The sequence below is a fragment of the Cynara cardunculus genome (genome assembly GCF_001531365.2).
Source record: "Cynara cardunculus var. scolymus isolate 2C chromosome LG 5, CcrdV1, whole genome shotgun sequence".
In the NCBI taxonomy this organism is placed as follows: domain Eukaryota; kingdom Viridiplantae; phylum Streptophyta; class Magnoliopsida; order Asterales; family Asteraceae; genus Cynara; species Cynara cardunculus.
In genome coordinates, this window is record NC_037532.1 from 5468182 (window position 1) to 5491354 (window position 23173).

Sequence of the window (23173 nt, forward strand, 5' to 3'; positions counted from 1 at the left end):
TATATATATATATATATATATATTGAGAGAGAGAGAAAAAGATAGATGAGCGATCAAATGCAAATCACCCCCTTTTGTGCAAACCCTACAAACCAATCTCATCAATTCATTTTATTGATCAATGGTCATGATTCAAATGTGTTATATTATAAAAGTAAAAAACAAAATAAAATAAAAGGTTTAATATTTAATCAAGAAAGAGCAAAATTGGCAAATCATTGTTCGTCTCATTTTTGGAAATTGACTTCATCAATAAAAACATTTTGGAAACTGTATCTCATTTTTTCGTTAGTGAAATTTGTTTCATTGTTCGTCTGTATAATGAAATTTGAGCCAAATATGGTTCAGTCAATAGAACATTTTTCCAAAAATCTGAATAACATGTTTTCGTTAATAAAATTTGTTTCATCATTGAAATTGGCTTTATGGACTCCGCAATTCCAAAAACTGAATGACATTGTTTCAGCAGTGAAAATTGTTGAAATGTTTCCTAACCAAAATGTAAGTGATTTCAACTAACCAATATGGACTCGATTTTACATATGAAACTAAATGTTTTTTAGCCAATAAAAACACTTCAATAACTGAATAACAATATTTCATTCATTTTTAAATTTGTTTCATGTTTCCTAATCAAAGTGGAATCAGTTTCATGGTATATAGCCAAGATGAAATTGGTTTTTATTAATGAAACCAAATATGATTCAGTCAGTGAAATATTTCAGAACCTGAATACTATTATTTCATTAATGAAAGTAGTTTTATGGTTCATAACCAAAATGAAATTAGTTTCATTTTTGAAACATTTTGAAAACTGTATAACTTGCTTTTATTAATAACATTTGTTTTACAAATGAAAACAAAACAATATATAAAACCGTTTCACTGTTTCTTGAATGAATTCATTTATAGTTAACAAAATAATTAACAGTCTAATCATGTTTCAATATCTATAAATGAAATCGTTTCATATATGGTTTACAACACCATGTTAAATGTTGCATCTTTCATTCAAGGTGACAAAGAGTCTCATGAATTCATTCAAGAAACATTGAAACAGTTTTGCTATTTGGTTAAAAAAATGAATCATTCCAATTCCAATGAAATCTGAACCAAAAATATCAACTTAAGTCTTTGATTTCAAAGCATTCCAATGAATTGTAATTTTCTTTTTTATTATTATATGAGTTAAATATTTCAAGAGTCCACTCCAGTCATCCAGTGTCATTTTGGGCCTGTGGGGTGGCCCAAGAGATTAATATATAATGGATCTACATGAAATTAAAAAAAATCAAAATAATTTGATATATTTAATCATTTTATGTTCAAAATAATTTTTTGGTTTTCTTAATACAAAGTTGTATGGACTTTTCGGTCTCAGTTCTTGTTACATCATACGAATACACAACTAGAATGTATAAAGACACTACTAACGTTGGGCCGATAAATGCTACAGTTTTTTAAGGATTCCAAAATTTGGACCCAACAGATCTTAAAACATTTAATTTCCAGATGTAAGTGTCGGTGTGTGTTTTTTTGTTTGTCTAACTAAAATATATAATTATTCAGTGTATGCATGCATGCATGTATGTATGGTTGGAAGGAGCAAAGATTACATATAACGGTACATTACAAATGTAATGATTAATAAAGCTCTTAATTTGAATTATTGATAATACATAATTATTTTTGTCCATTACTTCATTGATTGATACATATCTCACCTAATAAAATGTCCAAATCAATCAATTACATTAAGATAACTGCGTTCATCAAATACGCAAACCGGCTTTATTATTGCATCGTTGTGGACCACACTCTTTAAGTTCTACACCACCATCTCCACGGGAGCTACCGCCTCGTCCCACCGACGTGGATCACATGCTCTGATTGTTTTATGTGTATTATCTTATAGAGAAAAATATATACCATGTGTACAAATAAACCACATGATTTGTTGAATTCAACTAATTTTATAATACAAAACTTTAATTTAGGGGCCGTTTACCAAATACTTACCCGGTAAGTATGGATCGGATAACTTTCTTCACCTGATGCATATGGCAAGGGTTGAAAATCTTACCCGGTAAGAGCGATGATAGGGATAGAGAGATTCTTACCATGTAAGTGATAATTATGACTCTTACCCGGGTAGGCGTTTACCAGGTAAATTGTTGCATACGATACCGTTTTAATATACTATATTTTTATTTGGCAAAATAGATTATAGTGTTGAGTCCTACTAATAAACGCTTACCAAATAAGTATTTGGGTAAATGACCCCTTAGATTTAAAGTAATTATACCAATATGAACTAATGATTGGAGGAAGGATTAATGAAGAAAAGTCCAAGTGGCAAATAGCTAGAAAAAGAATAGGCCAAATAGGTCCGGTCCAAAATAGCCTCAAATCTAACAAATCACATCTATTTTGTTACTAATAAAACCTACTACCATAAATGCACAAATTGGATTGAATCCAACTAAAACAGGTTAAATTCGGTTGGATTATTTCGTCATTATTTTTTCGTCTTTTTTATCTATACTATATTATAAAGTATTTGATAAAAACTTTTAAAAACCATTTTTTATACATAAAGTATTGTATATTGATGCATATTACTTAAAATTCAAGATTACAAGTAATTATGCATAAGTACAACTTATTAAAGCTCAATGTTCGAATTCGTGTAACTAACTGCAGATAAATATAATCAAATAGAGGATAAACATYTCATTTTAAAATATAAAAAATCTAAAATATAATTAGGATAATTATCGAGTTCTAACAAATAATTAATTATTATCTTTAGAAGAAAATTATATTATTAAACCAAATATAAATTACTTTGTTATTGAACCTAAATTAAATTATAACTAAAAAATTGTATTAAATAATTACACAAAAAATAGGAGTTTTAAATAGTTAATTTGTACTAATATCGATATATTTTTGTCAAAACTTTATGATATCCTCATATTTATATTTTATTCAAAAATAAAAACATTATCGCTTTTTTTAAAATCACATAAGACCATATACTATAACATCGACTAAGATAAAAAAATTAAAAAAATATTAAAATCAAGATATATCTTGTTGTATTACAGGAGTACCGTTCTAGTATTTATAAATAATGAATATATTAGAAATAATTTAATAGTTTGTAAATACTTAAATATGATGTGGGTAGCTTTCAAATTATTCGACTTATTTGAGTTGCTTTTCAGTTTAGTTTTTTAATTCTTCAAGTTAAAGTAATCAATTTCAACACTCACATTGAGACTCTAAATAGTTGTTGTAAAAAACTTGTTACTAAAGTAAATATAAAAGTAGTTAATTATACTTGGGGGTTGTACGGTAAACGGCTTAATCAACTGTATGGCATGCAGGGCTTATCCGGTAAATAATACATATGTGTTCATAAATGGCTTAATGGGTCAGAAAGTGGCTTATTTGCTCAGCCCATCGAGAGTCATATCCATTCAGCCAAGCACTTTTCCATCATTGCCCTTTGAAGGAAAGGAATACCATCAAACATCGCACAATCATATTCCTCCAATTTCTTCTTCGATTCTTCCCATCCTACACTACAACCTGCCTTATCTCACCATACACCTCCTTCCCCTCTATCTTCTTGTATCAAACCACCATCCACCCCAAAAATTGAGCCTAAACCACTAGTTACCCTCAATCAAGGTTCTAAAAAACACGTTATAGCGTATCATAATATCGAGGCATGGTCTTGCCGCCACGTCAAAACATGCGGGGCGACTTTGAGGCGTGACTTGCAATATGGGGTGTTATGACGCGCTAAGGGGCATTACGGTGTTTTCTTACTTGTTCATATATGAATTTGAGACACAACGTTCTTCATACCGTTGTTTACATGATGCACTAAGCGGTTTTAGCGAACTTTCACCAGTCTTATGTGTGGAAATATTCACACTTAAATATAACAAAACATTGTGATGTCAAAACAAAATGTAGTTTTGTTGGTGCATGTGTGTGTATTGATTTTGATGATTACAAACAACCCGTACATGAACCAACGTCTCCACTTGATGTGCATATATGAAATCGAGAAATTTCAAGCTCAAGCATGAAAGGTGACATTGGTGGTGATTGTTCAAATATAACTTGTTCAATATGGATATTCGTCTTCGGAATCATACATATATGAGAAATCAATGAAAGACGGTGCCTTGGGTATTATGCAATATTACGTTCAAATAAGTCGACGTTTCAGACTCCATGTTACATTTCTCGAAGAACGTGTGAAGCTAAACTTGAAAAATATTTCTAAAAAACAAAAAATGTTTTTAAATATTTAAGTGATTATCCCTTTTGTGGAAGGTTTGAGTGTTCTCCCTTTTACAAAATGTCGAGTGCTCCATATTTTCATTTTAAGATTGATGTGTACGGTTTTTGTAACTACCCAACAAAACCAAATCTCAAAATATATGTTATAACATATAACAGGTTCCGATAGATACAAACAGATCAATTCTATCCACACATATTAGCAAAAGTCTAAATACAAGTATTGATCTAACAAAAACTAGTCCAACAGTCAGTTACATCTTTCTTTTGCCTTTATCTTCCAACCTGAGCAGACAACTATTTTACAAACGATTGAGGGTTACACCGAAAAGTCTAGTGAGTGATTTACCTCGTGTTTAAATCTGCCATAAATAAAATATTAATAAATTCAATCCTGATCTCAACTGTTAAAACTATCACGGATGCCCCACCATCTGTCGCGATTATCCCGCCAACTATCGCGGATGTCCCGCCATCTATAGTGGGTATCCTGCCAACTATTGCGGATGTCCCACCAACTATCGCGGATTAAACGATGAACAAATTCATTGGTCAAAGTTTGGGCGATGAACGCTCCCAAAGCTTAGGAGATGAGCACGCCTTAACGGACATATATTTCGAATTCAAATACATCACATAATTTCATGTATCAAAGTAAATCATGTGAAACGTAACAACACATATTTTACAAAAACTTTGTAAAAACTCATCTCGTCCGATATCAACCAAAATCTCAACGTATCTCTATTTGAATCAACGTGAAAACACGACGTAACTAACTCAACTTTTCTCAAAAACTCGCACAAAAGCTTTCTGAAGTTTCTCCCAAACCATCTATGTATGCATCAACAGAGGAGAAGAGAGTTGAGGCGGTACATGTGTTTGCACCCAGCCTCCTCCCCCCATATGAATACCTCACCAACACCCTAAAACTAAAACTTACCATTGGACCAAAATCTTAATATGACAAGGAGGTGACTTATATTTTCTTTTTGGTCCCTCATCTTCCATCAACTATAAGACTTTTACATCTGAACTTTCCATCGCTATTTATTCGAAACCCGATCAATAAATTTAAAACTGAACATCACAGTTTTGTGCTACCATAAAGAACAACAATGGTGAAGTGTCTTGTGGACTAGGAATGTTCAAAAACCTGATCAACTTGGCCAACACAACTCAACCCAATTCGAAATAATCCAATCCGAAGCAACTCGATGTCTAATCAAGTTGTAAAATCTTCAAATCGTGGGTATTGGGTTGGAATTGAGTTACGATTATTTGAACACAATATAACCCGATATCTTTTTATTTCTTGGATTTGATACGATTGTTAAGTCTTTTTTAATATGTACATTAGACAATACATCATCATGTACCCTCTTCATACAAATATATTTGCAATCTCTTCTCGATCTCTATATAACTCTTCGTATATATGTAAAAAGTAAATGTAAACATATATATATATATATATATATATATATATATATATATGTATATGTATGTGTGCAAATTGAGAAAAGTAGTTGAATGTTATATATATATATATATATATATATATATATACATACTTAATATCTAAGGATGAATAAGTGTTGTACCAAATGATCGATGATGAAAAATGAATTATGAGTAAATAACATATTCAAGGCTAGAAGAATATTTTAATGTACCAAAATATCAACCCGATCGACCAATCCTTACGGTTTAGGTTGGGTTGGGTTGCACTTTGGTTTTGGTTAGGTTGAGTTGAGATTTTCTCAAACTGCGAACATTGAATTGGGTTGTTCAAATGTCTTCAACCCGGTCAACCCAACCCATGAGCACTCCTATTATGGACTAGCGCCTAAGTTTGGGGTGCACCACGAAATCTTGTGTAACGTAAATCTTCTTTATCTTTCTACATTTTGTTATATTTGTGGTGATTTGTTTGTAAATCATATATTGAGGGATTTGATATTTTTATCTTTGTACTCAAACAATCTCTTCCACTTTATGATTGTTTGAACCCGTTAAAATAAAAATAAAAAACTGTTAATTTTCGATGCTTATAACATTTCCTCTCAAGGTTGCACTGACATAGTTATATTTGAATATAACAGTGTTAAAATTGAAATTATTGAATAAGCTAAAATACCATTGGACGTTTTGATTTTTTAATGTAAAACAAAGTTCAAAGATGCTTAAGGGTTGTTTGTTTACCTCTTAATAGTTCCATTAAGAGGCAACCTCTGAATCGTTAAGAGTTGAATTTTGTTTGACAAAAAAAAAAATTGTCTCTTAATGGTTCTAAAACCCTCTGAATGATTTTGTATCATGGATTTCCCTTAACCATTAAGAGCCCTAATTTCATTGTACACAATTATCAAACAATTATATTTCATTTTGCATTATATCATGAAAGTCTGTTAATCATTCTGACCACTTAATCATTCTGCACCAAACCATTCAACAATTGTCAAACAGCCCCTTAGCCTAAGTTGTTTTTTTTAAATAAAAAAAACTTTAATCGATATTTTTATCATTAAAATCACCCATTAAACATATTTATCAAATAACAGTTACTTTAAGCAATGTTTTATATAAATCGGAGGTAAAACAGTTTTTTACATTATTCATATTGTTTATTCAGTATAAAATCAAACAACAATTTAACCTAATAACACAGACAACTTAACCCATACGCTAATAAAAATAACAATCCAACAACCTTAATTTTAAATATATTTTCAAATATAATAATCACACAAATGATGAAGCCTTTAAGTGTAATAAACATAATGACCCTTTTCTAATAGATTTTAAAACTTGAAAGATATTTTAATTATCGTTAGGCCACTAAACCAAAATTAAAAATAAAACATAAAGTTATTTATATAACATTAAAATGATATTCACTCAATGCAATGAGATACATCTCGATTTTAATGTTCTGTAAAAATTTGTCGATGTTATAATACGTTTTTATGTGATTTTGAGAAAACGATAATATTTTTAGGTTTGAATAAAATATAAATCTGAATTTGAAAAAAAAAATTGTTATCAGTATCAAATTAATTATTTAAAAGTTTTCATTTTTCATGTAAGTTGTTTAATTCAATTATTTTATTATTTAATTTAAATTTAATAATGAAGTAATTTATTTTCGGTTTAATAGTATAACTTTCTTATAAATCTGTTAAAAGTCAATTATTATTCTAATTATATTGTAGATTTTTTATATTTAAAATGAGATGTTTATTCTTAATTTGATTATGTTTATCTGTAGTTAGTTACACGAATTCAAATATGGGGGTTTAATAAGTTGTATTTACGCATAATTTACTTGTAATCTTAAATTTTAAATAATATCATCATCAAAATGGTTTGTATCAAAGATAAGATGATAACTAATAGTAACATCAAAAGAATGAAACCGATTCGATCCAACCATCCATAGATTTTGTTCGAATCAGATGACAAAATCCAACATCCAATAGATGATTGGATCGGATCAAAAAGAAATAAATATATGATTACCGATCAAATTAACCTGAAATAGAATCCGTAAGTTTAAAAATGGTAAATGACTTACACATATCATTTACTAAACATGTTAAAAGGTGATTCCACAATTTTTGTCCGTACATTACGTGCCAGTTGTACATGATATTATTAATAGATATTTGTTTATATTAAGGTGACAAAATATTAATGTTAAAGTGATGTTGCAACTTGCAAGCCAACGTTCCAACTTGTACCATAAATATAATATTTTGGGGTTCAAAATTGGAGACTCAAAGGGTGTTTGAGATTGTTTATTTGAAACAACTTATATTTTTCTATAAAAGCATTTATCAACTTATTATAAGTCAGAAAACTTTAACTTCTTCAAAAAAAATTATTACCGGTTTGACACCGGTATAAATTGTTTATCCAAACACTTAAAAATGCTTATTACCGATGTCACACTGGAATAGGTTAATAAGTTGTTTTTATAAGCAATCCCAAACACCCCCTAAAAACATCATTTTCTTGGTATATACTCACAGGTCACATGCTCTTAATTCACAAAGAATTTTATTTTCCTTCTCATGGTCCTTCAAACCAAATTCTACGAATAGGGACTTACGTCTTTACTAAAGGCATTATAACTGATATAAGACGAGTGGTGTTGCTTGATTATGTACCTTCAAAGTGGTTTTCAGTAAACTTAAAACATCACGAATGCAAAGGGATTTTGACCTTTTGATTTACTTTTGATGAGCTAATGATATATCAAATAATAATAATAGGGGGTATATGTTGCCTTCTCGAACTTCCACTGAATTGGTCTTATAGCATGGAGAGGAAAATTGTGTTGTTCAGAGGCAGTTGAGCGGATGGATGGTACCCATATTGGATATTAATGTCTCATTTATGAATTTCCATCTTCTCACCGATTACCGCTGGGAAAGTTCAGCTAGGATTAAATATCAAACGACAAATACAAATGCATGGTCTAAACAAGATATTGTACCATATGAAGTGAAGAATTGTTTTAAGAATGGGGCAAATAGATCAGATTGGTTTTAGTTGACTCGTTTATCTAACACTTTTTTCCTCTCACTTGTCATCTATTGTAAAAAAAATGCAAATAGAAAAAAGTATCGGTGTATATCATAATTCTTTATATATCAGAATAAAAATATCTATGAATGATCAACTATTATCATTCCATCCATTTGTCGAGCATGAGTGTCAGTAACATTTGAGATGGTAACCACAAGGGTGGTGCCTGATTAGTTTGAGTTTGGCTCCAAAGGTCAAAAATACCTAGAGGTCTCAGGTTCAAATCCAAGGAGAAATAAAAATCCTTTTGTGGCCACAGAGGTTTAAAATGTGGTGACTCCAAACTATCTGCAAAGCAGGTGGTTGCTCTGGAATTAGTCGGCTTACATAACATGTTGAATATCAAGGTTAATAAAAAAAACATTTGAGATGATCAAAATTATCTTTGTAAATAAACTGTTCTTTCATGTATACTCGTGCTAGGCTGATTATTAGGTCATTATACCATGATAATGACTAATATGATTACCATATTACATACAAATATCTAATGGGTGCACAAATAAATGTAATTAACTTGTATGTATAAATAATTAATTAGTTTGTATACGTGTGTTCTTATGTCTTTATCAAGTCTATTCAATATAAATGGTAGGTAGGGTGTCACAATTTTTTGTAACTTCGGTGGATTTTGTAACGGAACTATAAATACGATGTATGCATACACATGATACAAGTCGTCTTCCAGCCAACAACAATGAGGACTTTTAAAAAATCATAATGTCTTGTCGTTTTTTTTAGCAGCCAGGTTTTTTATTCTCTTATAAACCCTGTAAATATATATATACACGATTCATGTCACACGAAACAGAAGGAAGTATACAAAAAGTCAAATATGCCCTAATTCTTTATCTAAGGCTCAAATCGTCTATTACAAGATCTATTAATCTTTAACCGTCCAATAAGTCAAAGTCAAACAAACGAAATGAAAATGCATTTTCACTGTCTGACTTTTAGTTCTAAAAACAAAACACTACTATCAAGCACGTTAAGCTCGTTACATTAAACAAAATTTACAATAAAATGTACGCCATACCAAAAACGTGAACGAAAACATGACATATAACAATCGTCAAACATGACTTTATTTATTTTTTCGTATCTGTATTATAATATTTTAAATTAAAATCTAAATTTAGAAATATAATAAATTTTGGAAAAGAAAAGTCTTTAGTGGGTGTAGTTCATGTGAATTCCTCCGTATAAAGTCAATTGCTTTGCTTGACTTTTTAATACATCAAACGGTAGATGACAAAACTATTTTTTTTTTTTTATAATATTTTTAATACAGAGATTGCTTTAAATTTTAATCAGTTTTCTTCTATCAATATATGTTAAAACACCTTTTTTTTCTTTAAAAGTTTTTTAATTTAGAGGTCGTTTTCCAAACATTTACCCGGTAAGTGCTTACTGGTAAATTTAACACTATCATTTACTTACCAGTTAAGATTTTAGTCCATGAAAACGATATCGTACGCAACAATTTACCCGGTAAGCACTTACCATGATAAGATTCGTCGTCCTCACTTATCGGGTAAGACTCTTGGTCTTTGTCTCGCTCTTACTGGATAAGATTTTTGGTCCTTACCATATTCATCCGGTAAGGTAACGAGACTTGGCGTTCATTTACCCGAGTAAGCATTTGGTAAACAGCCCCTTAATAGAATTTCACATAGTATCAGAGCTAAGCGTTGCCATTTTAGGAATTTCAAAGGCAATTTGTAGTCCTCTATTCTCCATTAGAGGGGTTGCGACTTATTTTATTAGCATGTATAATAAAATGGGGGTTATACGATGAGGCTTGTTTCCTGTGTTGCATACCTAACAGATGATGATAATATGCGGGTTGATGGATGTCCCTTTTCGATGTTGTGAGCCTCGCAAACTCTATTGAGGCCCAACAGCTCGTCGATCCTTGTTTGAAGCACGTCGAAGCTATGCTAGTTGTGCGTTAGATTATGACTAAACGCATCTGAGTCATAATTCAGACCAGAAGCGACACATATGTCCACGACCCGTTTACCAACCAAAAGTAGAGGTCCGGACCCAGAAGGGAGAGAGGAAGGTATATGAGTAAAGAGAAAGGTCCAAGGGTGGTAATTGTAGCAATGTACGTAGGATGGTGTGGTATAGGTCCCCGCATACAACCGGATAAGTTAGACCAAGACCACAAGGACTTATATTTATTTCTTTTTTGTCGGCTATTGTCTCTCCATCCCTTTTCAATCATTTTATTTGTTAAACATTTAATATTAAAAATTATTTATAAACCAAAGTTATTGTTATTAGTATTTTTACAATTATATATACATATACATATATAGGGTTGGGTTCATGTGAGACCAGCATGTTTCCATGAGACTAATTTTTTACACTTAAAACTTCACAGCAAAACGTTGTGAAGGTAAAAAGAAACCGAATCTACACAGTAAAATGCTGTGAAGTTTTGTTGTTTTTATTATATGGGACATGTTTTCATTTTTTTTCCCTTAGATTCTTGATGCATTATTGATTTATATTTAATATTTATAGATTTTGTACTTTTGAAATTTAGATGTTGTATTAGGTGTTTTATAAGATGATTAAATGTGTATTTTGTGTGATACAGTAGGATGCAGTATTTTATTGTATAATGAGATTTTAAAGATTAATGAATTCTCTTTAAAAAGGAAAATCCAAATTTTATTTTTGAATAAAATATAAATTAGAGGGAATGGTTAAACATATTTTATTGATTTGAAGATTTGGAAATATAACTTATTTAATCCAAGTTTTATTATACCCAAATATTTGAGATTTAATCCAAGGTAATCTTTACAGCATTTTTGTTGTAAAGATTCAGATTTTTTTACCTTTACAATATTTTGTTGTGAAGTTTCAAGTATAAAAATCGTGTCTTACGTGTCTAATGAAAATAATCTTGTCTCACATACCGAACCATATCTTACGGGTCTCACGAAAAACCCTTAGTCTTGTATGCTCTCAAGTCTATATATGAATTATGATTTTCTTATGAATTTGATTTTTCAAGTTAGGTTGGATGCTCATTCCAATAATTAACAACCAACCAACCAATCTCACCAAAACAAACAAATTTTGAAATTGTGACAACCATTCTAACTACAAATTCATATGGTATTAAATTCTATTTTCAATCTTTTTATATATCCATATATTTTATTTGTCAAGTTAAAATAAAACATTTTTTTTATATAAATAATGTAAAAAATAAACTTTGTATTTTAGTAAAACTTTAAAAATATGTCTTCAAATTTTCACTTTATGTCATAATCTGATATGTCTTTCTTTATATAAAAATGCCAAAATATACATGATATAAAGGAATCTTAAAGATTTTATAATACATACGTCCTTTGTTAATATTGAGAAAACAGAAGAAAAAAAAATTAAACCAGAAAATGAACGATGGCAAGACCTTTTACAACTCCTACGTACACCTGAGAATGCTCCACTCATTCAGTTTGAGAACTAATGTTCTGGAACTTCACTGCCAAAAGCCCTCGCGGAACTATCTCAATATAAAGGAAGTGTAGTTTCCACAACAAGATCTCGAGTTCAAGTTGAGTCATGCCCACCTTGCCCTAGGCTACAACGTTCATCTCCCACATGATGGTCGTGAGACTGGTACAATTGGTCTGGTCGAGTGGGATGCTCTGAAGGGTAGCATGAACCCTTTTATTGCTTATGAAAAGGTTAAAAAGACATTTAATTTTTATTGCGTGTGCTATGTTTTGACTCTTAAAAATATCTACGTTAAACATAACTTTATTAGTTACGGTTATGTTTCTACATTAACGTTTGTTTGTACATTAAAAAGTTAATGAACTAGAATTTTGGTCGGCTCGATTTTGTAAGATAGTAATGCCTTTGTATTTTAAATGATGCATCTACTTCTAGTACTTGATTCCTAATAAGATTGATGATATATAAGAAGACAAGTAAAGTTTGCAAAAGTTATTAAATAAACTGTCAAATATAAAAATGTGAAAAATGATGGGCATCAATTTAATATCATTTAGGGTTTGTTTGTTTTTTGAAAAAAAAAACTCTTAATACCTCTTAAGTCTGAATTGGTCAGACGTTTTTTATTTTCAGATTGCTTTTCAGCTCTTATAATCCTCTGAATTTTTAAGTGATAGTCTAAACCCTTAATGAGCTCTTATTCACACATGAGGACACCATATCGATCTTTCACTCTCTCACTTGATCTCCAGCTACCAAATCATACCGGTCTATCCACATCATACGATATGAACACCATATCAATCTCTCGCTCGGTCTCAAGCTACCGATCTATCTAAATCAATCTCTGCATATCGATCTCTCCTATATATGAGTTATTTTCTGAGTATGATCCAACCAACGAACAAGGGGATGATGGCGACACAATTAATGCAAAATGAATATTGGTTCTAATCGTTACGAGACTTTGTTCGTGTTAATATTGATTCATATTTCAGACGTAAAAACAAACATTCTGACTGATTCAGATTTCAGACTTCAGCACTACCTCTTATAAATCAGAAGTGAAATCAGACTTCAGACTTCAGTACCTCTTAAAAAATAAACACCACCTTACACTAAATTTAACGTAAATAACTGTTATTCTATTCAGTTTGATATTAAAGTGAATTTAAAAGAAACTAAAATAATACAGAATACATGAGCCTTGGACAAAGTTAAAAGACCTAAAAATTTTGAATTTAAATTACAACAAGACTTGTATTATGAGCGATAATGACATGAATCATTTAATAAAACCCCATTCTACAACCGACAACCACATTGGTTTCCCTCGTCTGCACCTTCCTGCTGGCTGTGACCAACAACCCTCTCTTCCTCCTTCACTATTGCAGTCATCGCCACCCCTTTACGCCTTCCCTTGCTTTTAGGTTGAAGATTTTTTTGTCTTTTCTAACCTTTGGTATAACGACACTAAAATGAAAATAAATGTCCCTTTTTTATATATAATTAAATGATATATTTTGAAAACTTTTGATGGTTTTACAAAAATATTATTTATTTATCAACAAATATTGGGAGATGTATTGAATTGATTTTAGTTTACAAATTCTTTTGAATTTGTTATATTAAAATGCTTTTTAATCATCTAAAATTGTATTTTCTTTAACACTTTAGTTTTTTATATTATAAAATGTGATTTATTTTTGAGTAAATTACATATATTGTCTTTGTGGTTTACTCCAATACCACCAATCACCACTATAATTTCAAAATTACATCCGTGTCCCTATCAAAAAATGGTTTTTAAATATATAATATTTATATGCGACAAATACTTATCCACACTCATCATGTTTAGTGAGACTTGATTGTGGCCTCCTAGGAGGTCGGCTTTGCTGGTAACCCAGATACCATCAATGTTCTAAGAAATACGACATGGTGCCTCCATGGCGCGTCACATTAACCCCTTGGTGTTGATATAAGGTGTGGAGCTCGTTACGGCGTTACAAGTGATATCGTGTTATAAAGCGGGAGAGAAATTTGCAATCTTTAAAACTTGAATAAGAGTAAATGTAAATATAACTTTATAGTTTATACGAGTCCAATACTTAATCGACAAAATGGGAAAAAGAACAAACCCTAAATTACTTCTCAACATATGAAAAATATTGTTTAATTACTTTCATGTGTTGTTTTTTTATTTCATTACTTTGATTTTACAATTTGATTACCAACAAGAACTGTAAACAGTGACTTACTTTGTATATTTGATATTATTTTTGTAAACTCTGTATATTTGATATCAAATTATCAATTCATGGTTCTTCTTGTGGTTATCATTTTATAAGAATCTAAATTGTTAATAACTTAATCAAGATTGTTCAAGACATTGACAAACACACACACACATATACATACATACATGCATACATACACACACACACACACATATATATATATCTATATATATATATCTATATATATATATATATATCTATATATATATATATATAAGAGGAAGATCAAATGTTAACCAATAATTTTGTGTTAACTTTGAAAACCATGACAACCAATCAAATTCCATTCTTCTTGTAGGTTTATGTCATGTTCACATTTTAATTATAAAAGTATTTCAGTAAATTTATTTGATATGTAACTCCCAAACAATTAATAGGGAGTTATAAATAATCAAATCCCAAAAAATATGTATTTATAATATTAATATTTTTTTTTTAATCTTGATCTTCCATGTTTATTGTTTTATCAGTTTTTAATTCGCATAGAAAAATACGACAGTAAAATTTTTCGGTATCGATCAAGCTAATATGGATAAACGCAATGGAAAATAAATCGACAACAATTATAAGATTAAAATGGTTTATGATGACAATCGGAGTTCGAGGTCGGGAATTGAAGAAATTAACAAAAGCGAATGTCTTGGTAATAGATTTTTATTTTTTTTAGATTCGTTTTAATCGAAATTATGTTCATTACGATGTGTTGTGTTTTTTATAACTCATCTTGTATTGATAGTTTTTTTCTTTAATTATTAAAATACGTACCTAATTCACATGTTCAAATGGAAGTACATGCACGACCCATTTTCATATTGCCATATTACCGACTTTTATGAATCATGAACCATTGTGTTCATGTTACTTCTATCATATGAACACAAATGTTATTTTTTAAGCTTGATACCAAATCTTTATATTTGWKTAAGTGTTYRCACCCGGTGTTCATAGCGTTGGGGTTATGTGTTCATATATTTTATATGATATGAACAAGAGGTGAACACGATATGAACAAGGGGTGAACAACCATATAAGATCAGAAACATATATGAACAAGGGGTGAATCTTAAACGGTGCGGATGCAATGCATGTATAAAACTCCAATTGACAAAGGATCGCTCCTGAATGTGTTTATAATGAAGGAACTATTGTTCACAAGTTGTTCATATCGTGTTTATACCTGTTTTTTTATTTATTTTCTTTCGTATAGCAGTTATTCTTATTATGTTCATATTGTGTTCATAAATGTTATGCAGTCCAAGTTCATATATATGTCAAATTTTTGTTAGTATTTGACACAATGGTTCATATATATATATATATATATATATATATATATATATATATTATGGATTTTCCACCTTAAGGCATGCCTTGAAAAACGCCATGACCTCGCCGTAACTCGTAAGGCTTGAGACTTGACCTCCCCACCACACCACGCCTCATGCAATTTAGAACCTTGAGTACCGCTGAGCAAATGCCTCTTTGGTCCATGGTTTCAAGTTGTTTACACCATTCGTCTCTGCCCCTAGAGTTTATTAAGAGCATAGTTAAGTGGCATCACATGTTGGTCATCTAAGTACATTTTGGTCATTATACTTTATTTTCAAAATTTATTTATGTTGTATAAGTTCTTAAAACATTTAAAAAAAAAAGCTAATCAAAACCCACACCTCTCCCCCTCTTCTTCTTCCCCAAGCCATCATTAAGCTATGGTTTACGATATCATTTTCTTTTTGAAGTATATAATACTTATGTATGACAAATAAAACAAATAAACTCACATACCCTCCTCATATTTGGTAATGTTTGAATCTTTGACCTTTTAAGAGGTCATAGACTCACATACCGCTAGACCAAATGCCATTTGATAGTTTCCGATGTCATTAGTTGCCAAAAATATCCCTTGAACTATCAATTTTACCATCATTTGCTATTTCCAAACTTGTTGGGTCTCTCATCATGTTAATGTTTAGGCAACAAATGCTGAAGCACCCAAGACTTGTCTAGACATCTAGAAATCCTTGTTCCTTTTCGACGTTTTTAGGGTTTTATTGGACGTTTTTAGGGTTTTATTAGAAAGACATAAGTAGAAGAAACTGATATAATCCCGAAACTGTAACGATAATTGTTGAAGTTTGAGTAAAATACAGGGACCATTTATGTACTTTAATTTTTATTTTTATCTTATTGGAAGCAAGGAAACAAACAAATAACCCAATTATTATTATTATTATTATTATTATTTATTTTTTTTCTCGAAGCTTGAGAATCCGCAAAACTGCCCGTAAAATATCTGACTAGTGCCCGGTGTCAGATTAGGTCCCCGTTTTTCCTTTTCCCATCTGCCCGTTCCCGAACCTCATTGGGGCTGCCCGAAGCCTCCCATTTCCATCTTCTACTGCTTAAATGTGAAACCTTGACCACTTTCTTGCTTCACCACCTCCATCTTCACCATCACCATCACCACCACCACCTATCCCTCCTTTGGGTGGTTGTGGATGATTCCGGTGGAGCTCAGCCGCTCTACTTCCTAGAATCAAACATCAAAACTTTAGAAAGTTTAAACAGATGGGGCAGGGGCTTAGTTGCAGAGTGCAAGATGAGCATGGGTTGTTCACAGCCGTACAGTTTGGGGATTTGGAGCTTGTCAAGACTCTTCTGGAGAGAGATCCGTCTCTCATTCAACAAACTACGGTCTATGATCGTCATTCTGCTCTTCACATAGCTGCTGCCAATGGCCAGATCGAGGTGGGTAATTCCTGATTTTTGATTCCAAGTTTGGTAAAGTCGTTCAATTTTTGTAATATTTGATGGATTTCGTGACGTATGATATGTGGGTTCTTTGTCAGATTGTTTCTATGCTTTTGGAAGATCGATCAGTAAATCCCGATTGTTTGAATCGTCATAAACAGGTCTGATTGTGTGTTTTTTGCTCTTTTATCGATTGATTTCCTATTTCAGTTGAATAAAATGTGAAGTCTGTTCGTGGTCTTGTGGGAATTGTTGCCTTTTGAAAACTACCCTTTTCCCCCTATAATGGTTTGACTAATTCTGTTTAATTTGAAAATTTGGGTGTTTCTGTTAGACTCCATTGATGTTGGCTGCAATGCATGGGAAGATCAATTGTGTTGAAAAACTCATTGAGGCTAGGGCTAATGTATGTCAAATTCCCCCCTTTTTTTACTCTTTCAGAAGTTCTTAGTTTCATGTAGAATTGTTGATGAAATTATCTGAAATTTGTCAGATTTTGATGTTTGATTCACTAAATGGAAGAACATGCTTGCACTATGCTGCTTGTTACGGCCATTCTGATTGTCTCGAAATGATTCTTTCCGCTGCCCGAACCTCCCATGTTGCTGCATCTTGGTGGGTTTCTCTTATCTTTATGAGATTCAATTTGATGAACTGTGAATAGAATCTTTAACTGCAAGAAGATATGATACTTCTGTTATCTGAAACTGAAAATTTGTATGAATCAAGACTAACATCTGTTGATTGAATTGTGGGTTGTAGGGGATTTTCTAGATTTGTGAATATCAGAGATGGCAAAGGGGCAACACCTTTGCATTTGGCTGCCCGCCAAAGACGTCCACAATGCGTACATTTACTTCTAGACAGTGGGGCTCTTGTTTGCGCCTCCACCGGTGGCTACGGGTACTAATTCATGGCAAAAACTTCTCTTATATATATGTATGCATGTATATAATAAACCAAACCAAACCAAACGAGCCATTATATCCCACCTGGAGGTGGGGTTTGGGGGGTAAGATTTACGCAAACCTGACCTCTACCCTAAAGAGTAGAAGTCGTTTTAGAAAAGTGTGTGAAGGGGAGAAAAACAGATATGTTAATAAGATGAAAAACTAGATATGAGTAAACAACTCTAAAGCTAGAAAGATATCACACGCACACGCACACGCACACGCACACGCACACGCACACGCACACGCACACGCACACGCACACGCACACGCACACGCACACGCACACGCACATATATATATATATATATATATGTATGTATAGGTGTCTGTGTTTATTTACTTGTCTTTTATGTTGGGCATGGTTTGTTACAGATTACTTGGTAGTACACCGCTTCATTTGGCTGCAAGAGGGGGTTCGATGGATTGCATCAGAGAATTATTAGCATGGGGTGCAGATCGACTTCAGAGAGATGCATCTGGGTATGTTTAGCTTCCAAATCAAAATCTCAAAATACATAATTATATTTGTCATTATGTTCCGGCGACCTTTGCACTATGTTTGGCAAACTAGCTGATAAGCTAGCTGTGGGCTGATATGATAAGCCAGCTAGATGATGTAAAATGACCTAAAAGAAACGCTGAAAAAATTAATTGTAAAGTTATAAGGGGCATGATTGGAAAAGTGGCATCGAGTTCCCAAAGCTTATTGAAATGCTACTTGAAGTGATGTTTCAAAACGATAGTTTATGCCTAAACGAATGGGACTGTTTCAATAACTTCAACAAGACAACAAGTCAGCGAGCTTATGGTTTTCAAGAAAATCCTTGGTGCTAGTGTAGTGAAGCATCGTTTCTTGATTGGTGTTGAAATGCCTTAAATCCAACCTCAAATGGGAAGTCCCTATTCGGTCCTAGAGACCTAATTCACAAACTCTCCCATTAGTTAGGAAGCATGTAACCCTGTTGGGTGATTATGAGTCGTTTTTTGACCACCTCGGGTTCATAATGTATCAAGATCATTTGTTGGTAAATCACTGCTAATTTTGCACCTCACAAGTTTTCCAACTTCTTTATTGCAAATAAATGCAGGAGAATTCCGTATTTGGTTGCTTTGAAGCATAAGAACGATGCGTGTGCAGCTTTGCTGAATCCGTCGTCTGCAGAGCCTTTGGTCTGGCCATCACCCTTAAAGTTCATTAGTGAGCTTAATCAAGATGCCAAAGCTTTATTAGAGCAGGCTTTAATGGAAGCTAACAGGGAAAGGGAGAAAACGATCTTAAAGGGTACAAGTTACTCGATACCATCTCCGTCACATTCCAATTCTGGAGCTATAGAAGATGATATCTCTGAGGTAATTTAATTTAATTTAATTCAATTTACTATTCTTCTTCCTGCATTTAGAAAGTCAAGAGCATGGGACTATGAAATAAATACAAAAGACAAAACAAAAATAGAAATAGAAAGGTTGGTGTTGAAATGGTCATAGATGACTACTTTTGACTTTAGCCTCAGATTTCTTTGTTGACTTGAATCATTTTTGGAATTCTTGATTGAAAAAGGTGCGTGATTTATGGTGTTTCTTGGGAACATTATCAAATTTGATCTTGGGTTTTTTTGCTTAAACAATGAAAGATCAATGATTTATGTGAGAGTCCCGAATGGACTAGACTTGGACCATTTCTGCTCAATATATGTTTAGAGCATCCCTTCTCACCTCAAAGGTTCTTTTGAAAGGTAATCTAATGGGGTTCCACATATTCTCACATGGTATTAGAGTCAAGGTCTACCACTAAACACTCTGGGACAATCTATGCCAGTCTAGACTCGTTGGTGGGGCGTGTTAAGAGTCTCGTGTATCGACTAGACTTGGACTATTTTTTCTCGATATATTTTAGAACTTTCTTTCTCTTCTCAAGGGTAGGGTTCTTTTCAGAGAGCAATCTAATAGTGTTCCACATATTCTCACAATTTGCAGGCAAGTGAAACGGAGTTATGTTGTATATGCTTTGACCAAATATGCACCATTGAGGTTCAAGATTGTGGCCACCAAATGTGTGCTCAATGCACACTAGCCTTGTGCTGCCACAACAAACCCAACCCAACAACCACATCCCTTACCGCACCCGTCTGCCCCTTTTGCCGGAGCAACATCGCCCAATTGGTAGTCGCAAAAGTCAAAGTCAACTCCACTGATCAAGATCTCGACCTCTATTCCTCTCCTAAGCTGCCAAAGTCGAGAAAGCCGCGAAATTTCAGCGAAGGAAGCAGCAGTTTCAAGAGTCTATCGGCTGTACCCTCATTTGGCAAAATGGTCGGCCGTGGCTCTGGGAGGGTCTCTGCTGACAACGAATGCATCGATAAACCATAAAAATACCAAAAATCTTGAATTTCAACATGTGGCAAGCAACAACTGGCTGAAGAAAGTCCGGGCCCAGTTGGGTATTTATGGAAAGAGGTATTCTTTCTGCTCTTTATGAAGATCCCAGAAGGAATAAGCAAAGCAAAATGTGATTTTTTGCAGATTTGGGATGCCAAGTATTGTTTTTTTTTTAATCTTTTTGTAATCACTTCATGTTCAAGAACCAGCATATGCCTCTTTAGTCTGACTTGTACCCCATGCATCAAGAGTTGTACACTACTTTTGGGAAAAGGGTTGGTCAGATTTTCAAGCCACCTCAAAAGCAGAAAATGGTGTGTGGTAAATTGTACCCCACCTAGTTGTAGTTTTCTTGCTTGATTGAGTATGGAGTGCAGCATTGTATAATGTAAATCTTGGCCTTTCTTTCTTTCTTTATTCTACTTTCAAGAAAATGATTGAAAATTTAGTACACTGTTGCTCATGTGCTCATGTCTGTTGGTTGATTTTAATAATTTTTTTGGTACCATCATATCTGCATACCAATTATATACAAACCCCATAGCAGTGCATACTTTACGCACCGTAAATTTCATGATTTGGAAAACATATACAGATAACTTAATCCATCTAACGTGGTTTCCAAAGAAGGAAAAAGGGGATGCACGCATCCACATTATCTATTCATCAAGTTTAACTTTAGATTCATAATGAATAAAGGTAAAACAGGCACTCAGGAGGAGACAAAAAGGGCCAAAGTATTTGACAATGGTGTTTGCTACAATTTATAAGTGTTGCAGCGCTGAAATGGCCTCTGCTATGTGTGTGTGTGTATGTGTGGTGAAATCTGTGAAGTTGAAAGTAAGAAGAAACACATCATCATCTGACTTTAAGTTTCACTTTATATTCATAATGAATAAAGGTAAAAGAGGCACTTAGAAAGAGGCAAAAGGACCAAAGTGTTTGATGATGGTGTCTTGCTGCAATCTGTGAGTGTTGCAGGGCTGTAAATGGCCTCTACTGTGTGATGAAATAAGTGAAGTTGAAAGGAGGAAGAAACACAAAGATATTGATGCTATTTTAAGTGTGTTGTAATGAAGATTGATTGAACATGGTTGAGTGAAAAAGACAAAGTGTCACTTCATGTGTTATAATACTACTACTACTACTACACAGAAATAAATGGTTTTTCTGAAGCATGATGGGGCCAAAATGGAGGCATTGTCTTATCATTATTATATCTTCTTCTTTGCCATACCTTTGGGTAAGGTCCTCAAACTGACAAGGATAGGATGGTCATTTAGTTCGCGTTTGGTAAACGATTATCGGATAAGTGTTTATTAGATGTTCTTACCAGGTTATTAAGTGAACAAGGACCAGTAAAAGGTATAACAGGAACTGAGAATTTTACCGAGTAAGTGAGGGAGAAGACTCCTAACAACAATCCATTTTGATGTTGGATAATGTTACTCGATAAGGTAAGTGATGGTGGTGATTCTTGTTGGTAAGGCTTACTCGGTAAGCGTTTGGTAAACGTCCCCTTAGTAACACAAGTGTAAGGTGGCGTTTGTTTTTTAAGAGGTGTTGAAGTCTGAAGTCTTATTTCACTTCTGATTCATAAGAGGTGGTGCTGAAGTTCGAAATCTGAATTAATATAACTGTTTGTTTTTGTAAACTAACAAACCGCTGAAGTCTAAACCAATAGTTTTTTTTGTAAGACCAGGTGCACAATTTTTGCAAAATTCTCTTGATTTTCGTAAAATTCTCATTGCCGGAATTCATCTCAACAATTGCTTAACAGATGGAACACAATGAGAACCTTTTGGATACCTTTCACACTTCTGATGCTATCGGGATTGACGTGGAGAAGTTTGTTTGTGGAAAGATCGATACTTTTGATAGATGATGAATCACCAATAGAAGTTCTTATTTCATGTTAATCTTCTAAGTTAATCTATGCATACATAAATTATATATATACGCACACATATATATACATATATATACATATATATATATATACAAGAGAGAGAGAGAGAGAGAGAGAGAGAGAAAGGGAGAGAGAGAAGGTGGGGGCTTCCATTTCACATGGGTGATAAAAAGACGGTGATGTCCTTGTTAGAGAAAGAAGCAATAGTTAAAGAGAAACAAATAAAAAAAAGAAATAAGAAGAATTAAAATATTAGTTTATTTCTTATTTATTTAGACCCTATTAAGTGAGAAGAGACTCTGAAAATAATAATAAAAACAAATAGTCTGAATTACAAAATGTCTGAACAAACCGGATATAAGTGGTAATTAAGAGTTGAAAATAAGAATACAAACAAGGCCTAAGTATTTGAATAAATGAGATTTTTTATGGGTCAGCGACATTGTGGGTCAGTGGGTGTGGATAAACAATATTATTCATGTCAG

The 23173-nt window shown here is 32.6% G+C and overlaps 1 protein-coding gene across 1 annotated transcript; it reads left to right on the forward strand.

The window, feature by feature from the left end:
• The first annotated feature begins 17182 nt into the window (after window positions 1–17182).
• On the forward strand, window positions 17183–21229 carry LOC112512442 (putative E3 ubiquitin-protein ligase XBAT31). Its single transcript, XM_025118406.1, has 8 exons — window positions 17183–17447; window positions 17549–17611; window positions 17785–17856; window positions 17944–18065; window positions 18213–18353; window positions 18776–18883; window positions 19492–19753; window positions 20378–21229. The coding sequence occupies exons 1-8, from the start codon at window positions 17268–17270 to the stop codon at window positions 20768–20770; spliced, it is 1341 nt and encodes a 446-aa protein (XP_024974174.1). The 5' UTR covers window positions 17183–17267; the 3' UTR covers window positions 20771–21229.
• Window positions 21230–23173: the final 1944 nt, after the last annotated feature.